This window comes from Mustela putorius, unplaced genomic scaffold, assembly GCF_011764305.1.
Source record: "Mustela putorius furo isolate JIRA1106 unplaced genomic scaffold, ASM1176430v1.1 tig00003836_pilon_pilon_pilon, whole genome shotgun sequence".
Lineage (NCBI taxonomy): Eukaryota > Metazoa > Chordata > Mammalia > Carnivora > Mustelidae > Mustela > Mustela putorius.
The window spans coordinates 14,652,715-14,671,786 of NW_025421989.1; the positions used below are offsets into that span (position 1 = coordinate 14,652,715).

At 52.2% G+C, this 19,072-nt stretch overlaps 1 protein-coding gene across 5 annotated transcripts in view; it reads right to left on the bottom strand.

Annotated features, from left to right (window-relative positions):
• Positions 1 to 812: 812 nt before the first annotated feature.
• The window catches only part of PHKA2 (phosphorylase kinase regulatory subunit alpha 2), a 76,457-nt gene continuing 58,197 nt past the window's right edge, over positions 813 to 19,072 (bottom strand). The window contains exons 21-34 of one of the 5 annotated variants that reach the window (XM_045089349.1): positions 15,896 to 15,984; positions 14,780 to 14,913; positions 14,211 to 14,367; positions 13,347 to 13,426; positions 12,846 to 12,924; positions 12,589 to 12,718; positions 11,943 to 12,044; positions 9,642 to 9,760; positions 8,659 to 8,688; positions 6,843 to 6,896; positions 4,884 to 5,054; positions 2,774 to 2,827; positions 2,037 to 2,237; positions 813 to 1,244 (exon numbers count right to left, since the gene is read on the bottom strand). In XM_045089349.1, coding sequence (XP_044945284.1) covers positions 957 to 1,244; positions 2,037 to 2,237; positions 2,774 to 2,827; positions 4,884 to 5,054; positions 6,843 to 6,896; positions 8,659 to 8,688; positions 9,642 to 9,760; positions 11,943 to 12,044; positions 12,589 to 12,718; positions 12,846 to 12,924; positions 13,347 to 13,426; positions 14,211 to 14,367; positions 14,780 to 14,913; positions 15,896 to 15,984 — 1,688 coding nt within the window. In that variant the 3' untranslated portion in view covers positions 813 to 956. Of the gene's footprint in view, positions 1,479 to 2,036; positions 2,238 to 2,773; positions 2,828 to 4,883; positions 5,055 to 6,730; positions 6,897 to 8,658; positions 8,689 to 9,641; positions 9,761 to 11,942; positions 12,045 to 12,588; positions 12,719 to 12,845; positions 12,925 to 13,346; positions 13,427 to 14,210; positions 14,368 to 14,779; positions 14,914 to 15,895; positions 15,985 to 19,072 lie in introns of those variants that run through there. The other 4 variants (XM_045089352.1, XM_045089350.1, XM_045089351.1 and 1 more) reach the window with 4 other exon arrangements.

Genomic DNA, 19,072 nt, shown 5'->3' on the forward strand with positions numbered 1-19,072 from the left:
TAGTATCAGCTTTCTCCCCCTTCACATAAACCTCTGAGCCAACGATCCCGGGGCCATGTTCCCCACCTCAGTGGCAGTCGTCACAAACCTAGCCCATCGCCCTCCAGCAGCTGGAGCTCACCATTTAACCACCGGGGTTGGCCTGTCCCCCAAAGTCTGCCACCCACAGAGACTGGTCCCTGTTGTTGCCCACCCCGGCCTCCAAAAGGTAAGACAGTGCCTAGAGAGAAAATTCTGTTCACCAAATACCAGCCAAAGACGGCGAGGCCCTCTCCTACGAGGATCTGCCCTTGCTTGACATTCCAGGCCCCCAGGCACGCCTGCCTTCCAGGGAACAGGCTCAAGTAGCCACTCTGGCTCTGTGCTAAGACGGAAGCATTGTCTGTGCAAGGGCACTCCACTCGGCTCCCGGGCATCTGGCACCGAGCGCTCCTCATGGAGCACCCCCCCCACCCCAGGTGCGGGAGGAGATACTGCCCACCCGCAGGGTGGTCACTGCATATGGGGGTAGGGGGCCCAGGCCTTCCAGAGGGACTTCCTGCTCCAGTCCCCAAACAGTTGGCCCAGCTCTAAGGAGAGTTGGCACCTCCCCTGCCTCTGTGTGTGTGTGTGTGTGTGTGCTACATCCAGAAGATGTGGGGTTTTTTTTCTATATAAAGCAGAAGAAATCTCTAATTCATAAGAAGCCAGGATAAAAGCCTTGAGACCACAAGCCAGAGTTAACTGCAAGAGCGGATGCTGTCACACAAAGGTAGCTCTGCCAACAAAACAACAAGAGCCCTAGAAAGCAACAAGACACAAGGAAACCAAACTTCCACAGAAAGACAGAGTTGTTCTATTTGGTAAACAGTTTGGTCCACTACAGACTAGCGGACAGACTACATCCTGGTAAGACGTTCCCCTTGTCAAGGTCCGTTCCTGCCGCAGTAAGGCTCTTCCTATCTTTAGATGTGTCACTAGCACCGCCGACTGATTGCAGGAACTCTCAGCCAGAGCCGATTGAAGCTGGCTTCTCCGTTCACACTGCACTCAAAAGGGACCAGTTTCCAATTCCTCTTCAGACTCCGAGACCAGATGTTGCAGCAAATGTTCCAGCAAAGCAAACCTAGAAGGGGATCCTGTGGCACTCCTGGGGGGAGCACAGGAGTCCTGCTCGGACAGACACTGGTTTCAGGTCCACTGCTGCCACCACCTCCTGGCCAGGGTTTCTGATGGGACATGCTTCTGCACCAACACAGGGGACCCTGAGGAACAGAAAGTTCCCAACGAGGCTAGGGGGCAAGTGACAGTCTCAGGGCACCAAGGCCCTACTGCATCTGGCACCCTGAATTGGGCAGCAGCTCCTGCAAATGAGAAGCCACTGCCTTTGTTAGGTAGGTCATTGTCCCATAGGCCCCACTTGGAGCACTGTCATAAAAGAAGTGGCAAATGCCTGTGGCTTGGTCTTTGTCCAGGGTGTCCACGGCTCCAATCGACATCTGCAGCAGGAAGACCGAGGCAAAGAATGAACAGACTTCCTTCCCTCTCTGGCCCTGGGAGGACGGTATGTGCTAGAAGCCAGCAGCCCCCAGCGAAGGGCTCTAAGCCCAAGGGCGGGAGCCACGAGTGCCCGGAAAGGGACATCCAGCCTCTCCTCTGGGCACCACACTGTGCTCCCACGTGCCTTGGTCTGCAGCATGGCTCTGACTCCGCAACGACAGGACGGCTCCTCCCACCCCAGCTCCGGGTGCAGGGTAAGTAGCTGGTTTACCCAGGGCCCCACCCATAGCAAGTCATGTTTGCGCCAAAACCTAGGCCCAAACGACTCTCTCCATTTCCAAACATCTTTAGACTTCCCTAGTGGCCACTGTGCCATTTTCTAACCAACCGGTTGATGGTTCTTTTCACCCTCTGTGATGACATTTTCTTTGAGAATAGTCTTTCCTACTGGACAAAGAAGCCTCAGCCTTGACAGAGATAGATACCAGCCTGGCTGCTACCTTGCCTCTGCCCCACCTCGGCTGGGGGCGTGACAGGGCAGGCCTGGGCACACCCACCTGGTCGTGCAGGAACAGCTGGTTGGCCGTCCGCACGATCTGGTCCACGTGGATGATGCCCCCGATGCTGTTCATGTCGGTGTCCGAGAGCAGCGTCAGGACCATGATGGCCTCCACCAGCAGCTGCCGGTACTCGGGCTGTGGCACGCGGTTCAGCACCGACTCCACGTGCACGGCAAACTTGATCTCCTGGGGGGTCATCTGCCAAAGGGACCAGCGGAGGGGTCAGGAGGGAGCGGAGGACAGCCAGCCCTGCTCCCAGCGCGGGCCGCGGCACCCGTGGCCTCCAGGGCTCGGCCCAAATGCTGCCTCCTTTCTGGCCACATTCTTGATGCCGGCAGCCAGAACCCTCTGGAGCGGGAGGCCGACAACTTCGCAGTGGGGCGGAGTTGGCCTTGTCCTCACTTGATTTACCTACCCCACTAGACTGGGACGTCCAGGGGCCAGGGCCCTCTGCTCATTCCTTTCTTCCTCCTCACTGCGGCCGGCATATAGCACCGGGTCTCGGGCGCGGTAAACACTCAGTGTGTGAAAGAATGCATAGGGGAAAGGGAAGTAGGAAGCTGACTGTCCTCGGCAGAAGGGGCGGCAGTGTGTGGGGCCACAGCTTTGCTCTTACGGGCGCTTTCAAGGGCAAAGGTAAAGCTCTTGACAGGCAGATCTGTGGTGTGGGAAGCACGCCCTCGCGCCCTGCGGGGAGACCGGCCTAGGTGGGCACCAGGCTTTCCCCGTCCTACCTCTCTCGTCGTTGACGACGGCAGCACGTATCCATCGATGGACAGACCGTGGCACTGGAGGCAGAGCACAGCACGCGTCGGTCAGACTCCGGAGCCGGGGAAGTGTGCACACGCGTTCACACACTCTCCAGTCACTCTGCTCTGGAAACCTGCACGCGGGCTGCACACGCCAGACTGCTCGCGTTATTTTTAGAGCGCTTGTTCTCACTGCCCACAGGCTGTGTTTTTGATGGACCAATTCTAGGGAAGCAGCAGGCGGCTTTCAGATCGCACACGAACAATGCCCCAGGGAGCTGCTGGGTCCTCTGGAAGCTCCGCGTTTCACTTGGCAACTGGGCCCTGCCGGCGGCGCGGCCCCCTTCAGGGCCATATAAAGGGAGATTTTCATGGCTCCTGCTGGCGCAGTGATACTTCTGTGCCTTTGCAGGCATCTATTTTTGAGATTACTATAATAAGCACCAATCACAAAAGACTCGAGCACATGCACAGACATGCACACGCACACCCTCGTATATAAATATCCAACGCCGGCTCAACACAAAATGCTGCTTTTTCATAATAGAAGTGTCTTGGGATTGAACCAGGAGAGGTCTGGATGGAAGTGTATGATGCCCCAGGAAGAGTGGGGAGCTTTTCTAGGAAGTTCGTTCTAGTCTAATTCGAATTGGCTGCCTTCTAAATCCCAGGGGTTGGCAGGCCCAGGACAGGGGGGCAGCAAACGCCCACGCCTCCGGAGCAGAGGTGGGGGAAGGGGAAACCGAGGCTCCTGTGGGCTCTGAGGGCATTGCTGCTCTGTGCGGACCAGCTGCCTGAGGACAGGGCCCACTCGGACCTCCCCGCGCTCAGCGCTGTGAAGGCCTCCGCCCCCACGAAGCAGAGACGCTAAAGCTCCCTACTGGCCCAGGGGCCGCTGCCCCAGCAACCGAACAGCTGAAACGTGCTGTGCCTTTGGGAAGGGGGTTGTAGTACATGCTCATTTGGGATGACTTTCCTCTCCTTGCCTATGGTGTAATGAGCTAACAAAAATAGTTTAAAAAAAGAAAAAAAAAAAAAAAAACACCAGTCCTCCCCATGGTTCTTAATTTGCACCAAAGCTTTTAACTGAGCTTTTAACTTTTAACGTGCCTGGGTGCGAGGAAAGACGAGCTGCGGCAGGACCTGGGGGACACACAAGTGCCCTGTGGGGGTGGGGGGTGTGCAGAGCAAAGTGGTGTGGCTTCCACCACTGCCCCAGCCTTGGTCACCCATGTGTGCAGCCTCCGCTGTGTTCTGGTGTGTGCAGGGCAGGCTGTGGCTTCTGATAACCTCCGCTGATATTTTCATGGCTTCAGGCAGCCCGAGAACTGCAGCCCTGTCAGCTGGCCGCAGGCCTGGGGGCAGCTGGTGCAATGGAGGGGGGCTGGGGGCCCCATCCTCTAGGAACAGAGCCAGAGGCGGCCCCGGGGAGGTGGGTTTGTGCTTCAGGCCACCCGGGGCCTGACACGGGGCCCTACAGCCCCAGATGTGTGTATCACGTTGCTGAATGGTACAGAGGCCACCACCAGGCACACATGGGAGGCTAAGGCCTGGGGGTGCCACTGCAGGTCACCTATGTCACAGTGTTGTCATCAAAAGCCTTCCCTGCCTTATCTCATTTTGGTCTATCTTGACTTTTCTATGTTCCTGAAATAGGTCAAATGTGGTACCACAGAGCTTGCACCGCCCCCTGATCTTACATGCTGCGGTTTCAGCCGGCCATTCTCAGGTGGGACAATCTGCTGCCCGGGGACACTTGGCAATGTCCAGAGATAGTTTTGGTTGTCACAACTGGGGGGGAGTGTCGGGGGGCATCCAGTGCATGAAGGCCTGGGATGTTGCCTAATGTCCCACGATGCACAGAAGAGCTCCCACAAAAAAAGAATTACTCGGCCTTGAATATCAACAGGGCCAAACATCAGAGGGGAAGGAACCCTGCTCTAGGCTGGGGGCTCCCCAAGCTCAGGGGCCAAGTCCGCTCACTCTGCAGGGGCCACCATACTTCACAAAGGAAGTAGGGCGGTGCCTCGTTCCCCTGGGAGGGTGTGTCCCCAGCGACAGGGCTGGTGGAATGCAGTCCAGTGGCCAAGCTTACCTTCTGAAGTATCTTCCACACCTTCTGGTAGAATCCCACAGGGACCCTGTTGATGGCTCCGTCCAGCCTTCTCCTGCGGAGCCACTGGCCCTGGCGCTCCCCCCAGCCAATGTGGTGCCCGCCCGAGTCTGAGGATGACGTGCCAGTGGGCGAGGATGGGGTGCTGGACCTCTGCAAGACACAGGGAGCGTGGCCTTCAGAATCTGCAGAAACGGAACCCCACAGGACTACTGGCCCTCGTGAGGGAGGACTCTGTTGATTCCTCAAAACAGAGACCATAGGCCCAGAAGGAACATAGTTCCTTGATTGCACTCGGGCCAATTCCTGCAGCTGGACTCATTCTTTCCTGTACAGGCTGGCTACTGATCGATCTCTTTTCGTGTACTCCTCCCAGCCCCTGAGAGGGGGTACATCACCAAAGGACCCTGACCTGACCACGGGGAGGCCTAGCAGGCCAGAGTGCAGCCCGTGGGGTCAGACTGTGACTCCCAAGTCAACGCCGCTGCATCTACCCAGTTGCTCTGGGTCTCGGCCTCCCCTGTCCAATGGGTCACAGTCACACCTGCTGTGGGGAGCCATGAGCACTCACTGCAGGAAGACACAGAAAACCCTGAAAGCGCACCTGCCTTGAGGTAAGGACACACGGGACTCAGCTGTCCCTGCCAAGGCCCTCTGGCATCACCGCACGAGGGAGGCGAGAGCGAGCCCAGGCCAGTAAAGGCCAAAGTGGCCACTTTACTTGCACAGTGCCCCACAGAGGCAGTGGTCATCTCCCTGTCCTGCGGGGAGGGCAACACAGCATATGGGGGAAGGGGGAGAGGGGTGGAGTAAAGGCTGGGAATCCTTCTTGAGTAGCGAGGCCTCTGAGAGGGCGGTATATTTTCCCCCCACCCCACCCCCATCCCTTTGAGTCCCTTTGTTTGCCTGTTCTTGGCCCTGGACTCCACCCTAACCGGGGAGCATGGCAGCCGCCGAGCTGGAACACAGGCTTTGCTGAAGCAGAGGGAGCATGTCATCCCATTCCCTCCTCCTGGCCGGAGGCTGGCCTTATTCTGGCCTTCGAGAGCCAAGCGCTGGGGCAGGGCCAGCACTTCCGCTTCTGGCCTCAGGAGCCAGCAGGCCCGCCCACGACTGCAGATGCAGCGCCCAGAGGCGCCCAGTGGGGGCCTGGAGCTCCGGCCTGAAAGCCGGGCTGGCTTCCTGGGGGGAGGGGGGCGGGGGAGTATGGCAAGGCTCACAGCCTGCTTTCTGCCAGAGGATGGGTTCTTACTTGCCCATCTACAGGGCAGCAGAGGGTAACTGTCATCCTCCTGTGTTATCTTGCTCCAGCCTAGCTGGTACCTTCATTTCTCAATGCACAACCTCGATCTTAAAGGTTTAAAAATGAAATCCAAATGGCGAGCATGCTAGCAGGCCAGGAGGCAGTTTTCCCTATGTACTCATTTTGACTTCATCGGATCTTATTTTGAAAAGGCTGTTAGGCTGGGTTATTCCATGGGGCTCATTACTGCCATTTAAATACGGCAACAATTAGATACAAATAAAAGTAATTACAGCCGCACTCATCAATGACTCAGCTGGTTTTCTCCTTCTAGTTTCAAGAGGAAGATTAAGACTCGCTTCTGCAATTAGAATATTTCCTACTCCTCAGGCCAAGCCAGGGCGTCGTGAGTACAAGGTGCTCATCAACACTTGTAGGCCCTGGCTCACCACCACAGCTCAGAAGAAAGGCATAGAACCAGTACCCCGAAGGTTCCAGAAGCTCCTGGACAGAGCTCAAATCAAGAACTTCTCAGCTTTCCTTCTAGACCCTCTTCATAATGACATTCAAATGAAAACTCTTAAACCTGGTCAAAGCTGTGGGAGTTAGGGATGAGGTGGGTGCACGAGAAGGACAAGAGCATTCAGACACCACGAACGCAGAGGCGGTGAGGAGGACAGTCGGGATGCGTGGTTTACCGCGGACTTGGAGGAATGCGCACTGCTGGACATGGCCTGGCTCACAGAAAACAGCTATAAAACAAAGAGAGTCCACTCAGTCATATGCAGTGACACCGAAGGACGCAAGCAGACAGGAGGAACACAGAACAGCATCAAGAACCCCCGCGGAAAGAAGGCGCAGAGGAGGCAGGCGGGCAGGCAGAAGTTTCCACTCACCGTCCAGGCCAAGAGCCCCAGATGCCAGCCAGCGCAGAGCTCAGGGCTCCATGTCACGGGGGACTTTGGAAATTATCTTTCTCGGGAGGATGAAATGTTACCCATTCTAGTCCTCGCAGGAGATGCCTTATCAAGTTAGGACACAATTTATTTTCCAAAGTCCCAGCCACAAAGCATTAATCTTTAAGAGTTGTGAAAATCAGGGCACCTGGGTGGCTCAGTGGGTTAAAGCCTCTGCCTTCAGCTCAGGTCGTGATCCCAGGGTTCTGGGATTGAGCCCCACATCGGGCTCTCTGCTCAGCAGCGAGCCTGCTTCCCCTGCTCTCTCTCTGCCTGCCTCTCTGCCTGCTTGTGACCTCTGTCAATTAAAAAAATCTTAAAAGGGATGCCTGGGTGGCTCAGTTGTTAGGCGGCTGCCTTCAGCTCAGGTCATGATCCCAGGGTCCTGGGATCGAGTCCCACATCAGGCTCCTTACTCGGCAGGGAGCCTGCTTCTCCCTCTGCCTCTGCCTGCCTGTGCTTGCTCGCTCTCCCTCTGTCTCTGACAAATAAAAAAAAAAATCTTAAAAAAAGTGAAAATCTGTAGAAATCAATCAAATATCTGCCCATAACCAGCACTTAGCATCTGGCCCTACTGGCATTAAATAGATATTTATTAAATGAACAGGTAAGAGCAGGCTGATGACCTTTGCCCAAACAAATATTTCCTCATCTAAAAATCTATAATATATCCTTAACTTGCATGGGGATAGTGCCTGGGCAAAAACCATGCACCCGTGGGGTTCTTGCAAAAGTGAGTCAAAATTTAAAATGTTAAAGCATCTATAAAATTTTGGAGAGAAAATAATGTCTTTCCTTGATGTAAGGGGCCAAACAGAAAACTTGTACTGGCGGAATCTAAACCTAGCAACGTCGATCATTTTGTCCCAGAAGATACAAGGACAGTACTAAATGGAGGCAGGAGCCAGCCATAGTCCCCCACAGCGAGCGACAGTCGGGGTCTGGTGCCACCGAGTGGCTAGCAAAGGAAGATGTTTGCAAAGTTGGTTCCTGACTTGGAAAGAACCTAAGGTAGCAGCAGAGACAACATGGAGAATGTGCATGTCACTCTCCAAGTCCTCGACGCTCGCTCGCTCACAGGGCACTGAATCATGGGGAATGTGCTTCAGACTTTCTGGAGGGAAGCGGAAGAAATGGGTCCCAAAGGTGCCTGGAAAGAACGGTATCCGTACACTGTTTTCCTTCCAGGGTTAAATTCCCCCAGGCAGTGTGGGGACAGGGATAGCAGTATTCTTTCTAGTCATATAATCAATGACCATGTTTTACTTTTCTCTACTTCCTTTTTTTTGCATAGAAACTCCTGGCAAGGCAGAGCCCAGAACCACATCTCACAAAGCCTCTTATTAAACCCAAGAGCTTGGTAAATGGATTTATGGTAAGGCCTCCTCTCCTGCTCTGCCTGCCCGCCACAGCCCGAGAAGCTACCTCCACCCAAGCGGATTTGATGGGCAAAATCACTCTCCATATTCGCAGCCTTGCTTTCCACATCCAAGCCAGAAAGAACACAAATCTGAACACAAAGCACACGTGTGAAGGACAGAACAAGACAATGTTTCACCTGGTCGTCAGCACTAAATCGCCTAGTAATCTGAAAGTAAAAATACGTCAGGACATAAACAAAAGCCAGTTTCAAATCAAGGATGCCCTACTTCTATCAACCTCTCGGAAATCCAGGAGTGTGCTGGCCCAGCTGCTGGGTGTGACCCACGAGCGCCTCAGGGACTCAATCTACTGAGTCATCATCTGACACAGAGAAGAGAATCTAAGTACATTTCTCACTCGGGTGGTGGTCAGAAGGACACTCTGCTTCCTCTTACAGACCAGGTAAGTTCTAGCCCCATCCCTGGCACACGAGGACTGAAGAGCTATGGCCTTGAGGTCCTGGGGGATCACTTCAGAAGGAATTTCTGGGGGCACCTGGGTGGCTCAGTGGGTTAAGCCTCTGCCTTCAGCTCAGGTCATGATCCCAGGGTCCTGGGATGGAGCCCTGCATCTGGCTCTCTGCTCACCGGGGAGCCTGATTCCCCCTCCCTCTCTCTCTCTGCCTGCCTCTCTGCCTACTTGTGATCTCTGTCAAATAAATAAAATCTTTAAAAAAAAAAAAAAAAAAAAAGAAGGAATTTCTGGTGAGGTTAAAAGTGAACCGAGGAGAGAGACAGCAGTGGACGGCGGCAAACCCAGGTATCATGAGTGTCCTGTTCTATTTCTACCTTCTTTGTGCTACGTCATCTGAAGGACACATTTCACGGCAAGACGATTCAGTTACATTTTGTATGACTCTACTTTTGGAATAGCTGTGGCCTTCCACCGAGAAAGTGTGGTTCTCGGCAACAGAGACCAACATGGGTAAGGGTGTTTTCTGGAATGTTCACAGAATTCTTAGATATCTGGGTAGAATGTGTTCAGATTTCAGGACAGCAGGGATCACACATCCTCTACAAAGAGCACCGTGCAGGCCCTGGGTTTCTAGCACTTTCTGAGGTGAGCCCAGGTAGGACAACCACTTCTTTCCCAGCACTGCCACCAAGGGTCCTGTCTTACCTGTTTCATCTCGCTCCTCAGCCTGTTAATGCCACTCCTCTCGGTTTTGGTGACCCCAGTGTGTCCCACTTCATGGATGGAGATGGCAGGGCTGGATGTGGAGGAATGGATAGGGCGCACTGGAGGGGAAACACATACATGGCTCTTAGAAACTACTAGCGTCCACCCTGAGGGAGGAATACATGCCCTGTGCTTCTTTTTATCCACCTCTAGCTCTCCCACTTGATGAAAAACTCCAGAAGGAGACAGCCTCCTCCGCTCCAGCCAGTGCTCTCTTTCCAGCCCCTGGCACGGCACCTGCTACACGGCCCCGGCCCCAAGGGTGTCGGAGTCAAGGGCTGAAAAGGTGAACATCACTTAATTAAGCGGCACACACAAAAAAAACCCCAACAGAGTGGCCATAAAACCCTTTAATGAGTTGTTTTTTTTTTTTTTTAATTTCTTCTCCAAAAGCACACCTTCCTTGTAGAAAAGTAAGGCCACCCCACTATGGGACCCTTGGGGGCTGGAGAGGAAGTCCTCGGAGAAGAAGCCAGCGGAGGGCTGCAGGCGGAGACCTGGCTGCCCCAGGCCCGGCGCGCTCCTGCCGACACAGGAGGGGTGGGGTGGCTCCCGTCAGTCGCCTCACTTTCAACCTGCTGTGGCAGCCTCCGGACTCGGACTCGGGGCTCTGTGCGCCCCGCCCCTCCCCGCGCACCGCTTCTCAGTGCTTGGGCCGCAGCAATCATTCTGAAGGCAGGGCTGATCATGTCACACTCGGAGTCCTTCCAGGCCTCCCTCTGCCTTCAGGGTGAAGCCCTCCTGCCGAGTCCCACCAGCCACCCCCCCCCCCCCCCCCCCCCCGCCCAGTGCCCCGAGCCCTGCACAGGGCTGGTCCCACCTCCCCCCCACCCCCCAGCCCCGCACTCCTGGCCAGCTACAAGGTGCTGCACGTTTGCACGTGCTGCCCCCGCCCACCCCACCCGCTCCTCTGCAAACCCAGCTCAACGGTCACGTCCTCAGAGCGGCTTCCCCTGAGTGCCCAGCCTTCCCACCGGGCCCCCACTGAAGCCGCAGAGTGGAGGGTGCCATCTAGGACAGCGGAGATGACTAAGGAGCCAGCAGATACCGACATTTAAAGGACAGCGGGGAGGAAGGATACCAGGAAGGTAGAGAACAGAAGCCAGAAGCTACAGCAGGGCCTGTATAGGGTGGGCAGAGCTGGAAATATCTCCAACATCTCAGGCTTTAACCAAAATTCCGAGACTGTTTGAGTCTCTTAACTTACAAAAATTGAACGATGACGGAAGACAATTAACAAATGATGTTATGTGTAAAAAGACGGCAATTAGCCTTGCTTGCAATTAGACATATTTATAGCTTTCAAGTGACACTACTCTGTTCTCAATTTTGTAAGCATCTATAGCTTTAGATCTAATACCAAAGTTTTCGTAATTATCTGTGTCAAACCCCGAATATTATTTTCATGAGCAGGAACACATAAAATATTTATCTTGCATATTTACATTTCAAGGACTGTGCATTTGAATAGAACTGAAAATTACTTTTGGAAAAGGATCTCAAGCACTCCTCCTTCAGGAAAGGAGAAAAGCGACCAAAACACATCTGATTGCACGATGCCGTCTTTGTTTGCTGGCTGGTGTGCACTCTGGGGAAAAAATACGAAGTACCCGATGTCCTTCTTATTAAATAAAAAGAATGACAGCCCACACGGCATTTCTTTGGCTTGATGAAATAAATTTGCCAATGTGTCTGCAAATCATTTTGCTTTATTATGAGGGGGAGAAATGATAATTGCTTCAATTATAATTAGGGAGCATTTGAGAACAGAATTCCACCAGGACTCGGGCGATTATACTTCCTAGCACAGCAAACAAGGTTCTGGTACAGATCAGAACGGAGTGAGCAAAATGGAGAAGCAACCTCAGCAAGAAGGTGCTAGAAGTAGAGGGCTCTACTCGCCTGAACGGCAGTGGGGGTCTGCTTGAGAGTGCTTCAAGCCAAATCAAGGGCAGGGTCACCTCACCCCCTCCTCACACGTGTGCACAAGTGACGGCGGAAGGAGGGAGGGGGCAGGCTGGGGCGCGTGCCACACCCACACGAGACAACAGCACTAGCAGCAGGTCGCTGAGGGGTCACAGAGGCCAATAGGCTGAAATCTGGACCTAGGACTGTACCTCCCCATAAAGTAGGAATCTGAACCTCATAGGTTCTGTCCACGACTGCAGTATCGGGAGCCCCTGGGCCCGCCAGCCCAGCCCCCTCTGGTCCCCCAAAATGGTGAACTGAGCATTTACTTACTGCTTCTCTCGACGCCAAACTCTTTTCCACTGAGAATATGGTGCAGGAGGCTTTTCATGTCGAAAGGGCTGAGGTTCATCAAACTTTCAGAAGCTTCTTCTCCTATAAATACACACCTTTTAAGTGTCTCTGACACAGGGCTGGTGGCACGTAGAGGCAGGTGGGCCTGGGGGAGGTGGTGACAAAGGCCACTGTGGCGGGTCTCCCTGCTTGGGATGCCCTCACTACCAGTTCAGGGATGAACAGGGCTGCTCCTCGGTGATTCTAACCTGTGGTTTCAATATTCGGACATGTAATTTTTCACACTGTGATGATTCCAGTGTTGGAGCGCGTCTCACTGTTCACTTACATCTCTAAATCGGCAGGGTGACTCCCGGTGGGAGGTGCTAGGAAGTGGGGGATGGCCTCTCGCCGCAAGGACATACAGTAGTAATTTAGCTACAGACGCAGGGCCCAAGACCCTCGTGCCTCACTCTCCCTGACGCATGAAAGTCGGCGTCTACATGACAGAACCTGGGAAAGCATGAGCACAAGCAAAGGCCCAGAAGCTCTGCTTCCAAAACCCTTGGGCAGGCTCCCCGTGGGGCAGGGGGAGAGGGCGGGACCCCCCCCCCGCCCCCCCGAGAGTCCAATTGCACACACGTACCTGAGCAGTTCAGGCTCCGTGCCAGCTCCGTGGCCATCACCTGAATGATCAGTCCGATCCGGAGTCTGAGCATCTCCACGAAGAGGCTGGGCTGTGCCCTGACGTACATGGCCAGGTAGACCACAATCTCCTGAGGCAGACACATGCCCGGGCGGCGTTGCAGAGACCGGCTGCGGGGGGGGGGGGGGGGGGGGGGAGAGGCCCCTGCGCCTGGAGGAAGGCGGCCGCCCCGCCCCGCCCCTCCCCAGCCCCCGGACCTGTGTGAGGACAGCGATGCTGATGTCCTGCCCACTGGCTTCGTAGATGAGTTTTGTGAGCTCCTCGGGGGGCAGGGGACTAGGAAGAAGCATCAAGACACAAGCACCATGAGAGATGCCCAGGAGGGGTCTGCCCTGCCCTCCACAGAACAGCCTTATTTTCCCGTGGGAGGCTCCCAAGTGACAGGGTTTTAAAAAGACCCTCTTCCTGGGGCGCCTGGGTGGCTCAGTCAGGTTAGTATCCAACTCTCGATTTCGGCTCAGGTCATGGTCTCGGGCTGGTGGGACTGAGCCCCGTGTAGGGCTCCCTGCTCAGCGCAGAGTCTGCCTGTCCCTCTCCTTCTGATCCCCGCAACCTGGGCTTGTGCTCTCGCTCTCTCTCAACTAAGTAAATCTTTAAAACAAACAAAGACCCTCTTCCTGAGTGGTAGATGGCACAGATGCTCTCAACACAGTCCCACAAGGCCCCACAAACGTCAGGTCCCCAGGCTGAAGGCTTACGCAGAGATAGTCTTCTCCCGGGGCTCTGGCGGCAGGCCCACCGTGAGCTGCTTCTGGTGTGACAGCAGGTCCGTGCAGGCCTAATCACGTAGGGAAAAGGGTGAGGGCCACGGTGACAGTGGGGGAGAGGGGGAAGTCAGCAAAGCCAACAGGCAAGTGTCACCGCCCATAAGACCATAAATTTACCTTGACAAACTTTATAACCCAGGTTGCCGTTTATTTGAAAATTCATGTATAGACCCCAGACTGAGCAACCCAGGCAGGGCTGGGGCCCTGTGAGCTCTGTGGCCTGGGCCTGGCCCTACAGGGCCCTCTAGGGTACTCGGCGCCCACCCAGCAGAGCAAACACACTGCATACGCAGCTATTCCACAAGGGAGATGAGCTGCCGTGAGTCCAAAGATACCAATGTTAAGGTTAAAGTCTTCAGTTGTCAAGTGTCCCCATTATTCACGTACAACAAACACCTGTCGCCTTAACGGTAACACTGCACTCTAATGTCTTAGAAAGCAGTTCTGGGTTTTGCAGGACCTCGGGGTTAAAACGTTAATCATGATTGCACTGCAGATGGGCAGATTTAAGAACGCTGCATGAAAGGGTTGCCAGGCCACAGAGCATTTTCATTTTATTTCTTGGTAAACCTTCTTCTGCAGCTAAAAAGGAACCAAACTAATCAACTTGCATTTCATTTCCTTTGTTTGCCCTCCAAGAGCAGTGGGAGGCCAGGAGAGGAGGGCCTGTTCCATCTGTGTTTTCGATAACTGCTTTTCTCTACAAATAGGAGGTGCTCACTTCCAGCTTTACAACAGAAAGAGGGCACGGGGCTGGAAAGAACACACGGGAGTCCCGAGTGCACTTGCTCTGACCTCCGCCAGGACCTCCACTTTCTTCCTGAGCAGGCCAGAGATATAGCGGATCAAACCCCACTCCTGGTTCAAGCCAGCTTTCCTGTAGAGCTCGCTGAGGAGGTTGTGAACCGTGACCCCGTGTTGTCCGGAAAGATTTGTGTCCCAGCTGGGGCCCCTGTCGAGAGAGGGAAAACCCCGGAAGTATGGCCTGCAATGCTTAAGGGCCGGATTCTCTTGCAGCAGAGCTCACTTGGCAGGGAAGGAAATGAATCACCACACATTCTGCCAAGCTCTGGGGGCCCTGCTGGTGCCTCTGAGTCTCACCAAGAGGGTTCCATCTTACCAAAGCATCCCTTCTATTTGAAACAGAAGCCTAACAACAGGAAGCGGTGAGATCCTGGCCTCGCTCAGCCTTCTCATCCCAGGAGGCCAGTGCTAGTAGGCAGAGAAGGGGATAGAAGTCTGTTTGTGGTGATCCTGGATAATCTGGGTGAATCGTGACCTGGTGTGCTGGAAGGCCAAGAAAACTAGAACAAAGAGTCAAGGAGAACGGAGCGAGCTGGGGCTGGCGAAGACCGTAAACTTACTTTATTACATACAGAATGTACAGAATGTCTGCTTGTTCCTGGAGGTTCGCACAATCTTTCAGCTGCTCCACGAGCTTCTCACAGTCCACGTCACCCTGGTCATCTCTGGGCCACTGGAAGTCCTCTTCAGGCGCCTGGCCACACAAAAGACAAAGAGCAGGGGAGAGAAGCTAAGCATGTGAACTCACGGAAGACCAGGAAGTAACACCAGCGGGGTCTTGGAACTCTGTCACTGTTGGGCTCCAGGCTCTTGGGGACTCTGCTGTAGCTTCTCATTTATAGGTTTTACTGTTTCTGATCAGCGAATCACTATGCTACTCGATGTTTGCAAGAGATCAGGCCGAATGGGTTAAAATATGTGTAAGTCTTATTTATGCACAGTTGAAAAACAGGTGAAAACCAACCCCTGGTATTAGAACTCAGGCTAGCGGCTCCCACCAGAGTGGAGGGGAGGAGGCCGCTGGGAGAACACCAAGGGCGCAGTCCCCACCCCCGGTCTCCTGCTTCTGCCAGGCCCGCCTTTATATAGTTGGTGCTACAGTAAAATATCCTTTTGAAAGCAAAACAAACACAAAAAGCATGTAAGCTTTAAATGACCTAAAACTGAGGTTAGGTTAAAAGATTCTCCAGTAGACACTGAATCTTTCTATTCATGTGGGATAAAATTAAGGGAGACTTCTAGATAAAAGAAATTATGGGAACTGGTGGAGAACACCCTGAGATTTTTTTCTCCTTGGGGATCTCTTTCTAGTTTTGTTCCCTGTTCTGCAAATTGGGGCCTGGCTTTGGCTCGCTGGCACGGATAGGACAGGGCTAGGTAGTGAGCTAGCTTATTTCCTCCAGTGTGACAGACTCTAATGACAGGGCAGAAAGGCCTTTTCCCCCATGCAAAATATAAAGGTTTGCATCAAATGCATTGTGAATACAGACCCAAAGCAGACTGCCAACAACTAAGTGAGGGGGTTCCCACTGAAACCCAGAACTTCCAATCCTCAAAGTCCTAGATATCAAAAAATATGATCTTTCAAGTTCAACCTTGTAAAAGAGTTCTTAGGACTATATCAGCATTGAAAAACATTACACTTAAAAAAAAAAAAGTGATTCTAAATACTTCACCTTTTTTAGGAGTGGCTGAGGAGAATCAACAAGATTTAGTGATTTCCGGTGAGCACTCAGAACTTTAGTTGGCAAAGTCATGGGAACAACTAGAAAACAAAAGCATAAAGGAAGCCCTTCTGAAGAGGAGGAAGGATAAGATACTTCTTTTGAGAGGCATGGGGGCTACTCCTTGTCCAATACAAACCAACTGAAAGAATGAGTACTTACTTAGTTTAATTTCAGCAAGAATTTACCATGTAGCCACATCATGTGTTAAATCTGGGAACAAGAACTGAGCAGGACATGGGTCTTGCTTAATTTAAGGGGCTGAATTTTGCTTTTCTCTCCTGGAACTCCGGGGAAATGACATAGCATCTAAGGGCTGAAAGGAGCCTTGGAAATGACTGAGGCCAACCTTTGTCTTTCAGATGAGGAGACTAGGAACCAGAGAAGGAAGAGCATGTGAGCAAGGTCACTGGCCTTCTTGTAAGGAAGGCGTCCAGCTCCCAGGAGTCTGGTGTGCATTTCACTTTGCCAGAGCCCCGTGTTGGAGCTTCTGGTGTTTCACCACCTTCGGATGCTGTCATTATCAGTACTTATTCATCAAGCCATCTGTGTCTTCCAGGCTAGATCTTAACATCTTGGGAAAATAGGGGGCTTTCAAGATAGAGATGGGGCATATTTAAAAGGCATTTATAGACCTCCAGGTTATACTAGTAAAGGACATACACATTCTAATTTTACTTTCTCTCAAACCCCACTAACACGGCAGAAAATCATTTTTAAAAATTTTAAAACATCTTTTAAAGATTTTATAAATTTATTTGAGAGAGAGAGGTAGCGAGAGAGAGCATGAGCGGGAGGGAGGAGCAGGGAGCCTGCCACAAGCGCGATCCCAGGACCCCAGGATCATGACCCCAGGTGACTCAACCAACTGAGCCACCCAGCAGCCCCTAATTTTTTTTTTAAAGACAAATCCTCAAGAATAGGGAAAAGCGGGAGAGAAAACAGTAGTAATGACATTTTGGAAGTGGGGGAAAGCTGATGAATGAAAGATAACGGACTTAGTAGACACATGGCAACCAAACCCCAAGTCTGCAGTGGGAACAACCAACAGCCAGCCAGATTTAGATCCGAGAATCTTTAGAAGTCTCAGGAGCTTGCTGCACTACACACCTCTGGAAGTGGGGGATCTGGAAGGGGTATCCAGAAATAAGGAAGACTGGACAGAAGCTGTGGAAAAAGCAGTGAGCTCTCCAGACACCTTCCTCTAACCCACACAGCTCAGCCACTGCCCTGCTCCCCTGGACAGAAGACTAGAAGGCTCTTTGAAGCGGTAAAAGCGAAGGTGGGGCGTGTGGCAGGTCTGAAGGACTGTGGTGGGATAGGAGACTGTACAGCTCCAAGTGACCAGAGCCTGACCTGTCAGAAAGGAGATGGCAGAAGAGACGGTAGAGTATCTCTGGGAAGTCTACACGGCCTACACCCGTTAAAGCCCCAGGTGCCGCTCCTCCGCCCTGAGACACTGACAGGCGCGTCAGGAGAAGCACAGAACACTCCGCGTTCCAGGGAAGACTAACGTGGAAGACCGAAACCAAAACAGGAAAAGTTGACTTGGGGGACCTGGAAACCATTCAGGGAGAAGAAAAATGTAAAAACCAAACCTCAACCCCCTGCTGTTAATATTCTTAGTTAACTGAATTGCGTGCATGGAACAAGAATGGATGCAACTCAGAGAACAAAGATTGAAAACATAAGAGCCGAAGTACAGAAACTCAGCTGAGGGGATGGAACTAAAAGTTGAAGCAACGACCCTCAGAACAGAGCAAAAGACAGAGAAATGGAAGACCGAAGAGAAACGATAAAGCCTTCTCCAGGAGGTCAACACTGGAATCCGTGCGTACCAGCGAGAGAGAACAGACTAAATGTAGGGAAGGACATGAGTCAAGAAATTTTCAGGGGCACGTGGGTGGCTCAGTGGGTAAAGCTGCTGCCTTCAGCTCAGGTCATGATCTCAGGGTCCTGGGATGGAGCCCTGCGTCGGGCTCTCTGCTCAGTGGGGAGCCTGCTTTTTTCCCTCTCTCTCTGCCTGCCTCTCTGCCTACTTGTGATCTCTCTCTCTCTCTGTCAAATAAATGAATATAATCTTTTTAAAAAAAATTTTCAGAAAAACTTTACAGGACTGAAAAACAAATTTCCAGATTGAATGGGTGCACTGAGCCTCCACACAGTGGATGAAAATAGACCCTGGTCCAGGCACATCACTGAAATTTCACAACCTGGGAGCAGAGAAGATCCAAAAAAATTTCAAAGAGAGAAACAGTTTATATTGAAGGAACAAACATCAGAATGGGTTTAGATTTCTCAACAGCAACACTGGTAGCAAAAGGACAGTAAAGCACTGCTTTCAAAATCCTGATGAAAAATTCATTTTCAATCTAGAATTCTCTGCCCAAACGCTCAAATGGATATATAGAATATTTGTAGATGTTTTCAGACTCAAAAGGTCTTGACAATTCTTCTCACCATGTACTATTTCTCAGGAAAGTGCTGGATGTTTTGACCAGAAAAAGAGTAAGCTAAGAAACAGGAAAACAGAGACACAGAAAACAGGAGAGCCAACCCAGGAGACAAGAAGTCTCCAGAAACTCTCCAGGATGCTGGTGTGGGAAGATCTCAGGATAAAGCTGACAACCCAGACACGGAGGCAAACAGGCAAAAGGGGCCGTGAACTTCAGAAACAAGCAGGTTGAAGGCTTGGCAGCGCTGTGCCTGCCCTTCTGCTACTGTACCAGTGTTTTGTTTTGTTTTTTTAACCTTTTGAAATAGTTCTAGAATGTGTTCCACTATTGCAAAGATTAAGGAGAAGTCCCAGAATGTCAGGTGTGCAACAGGCCTAGAGGACCATCAACTAGACAGAAGGAAACTCGTGGACGCTAAGTATATAGCTGACAGACTCATGGAAATGACTAACCCTGTGGAAATTTGTATCGTGGGCCACTGGGAAGTAGCGAAAGGGGGCAAACCAAAATGAAAAGATAGAGCAACTTTCAATAAAGTTAATAGTATTACTGACTTTTAAAGTTGACTTTAACTTTAGTGTTAACTTCAGAAGAACCCAAAAATAAAAACAGTAGTATGATCACAGGATACTATAATGCTCAGCTGAGAATAATACTTGCGTGCACGTATTAA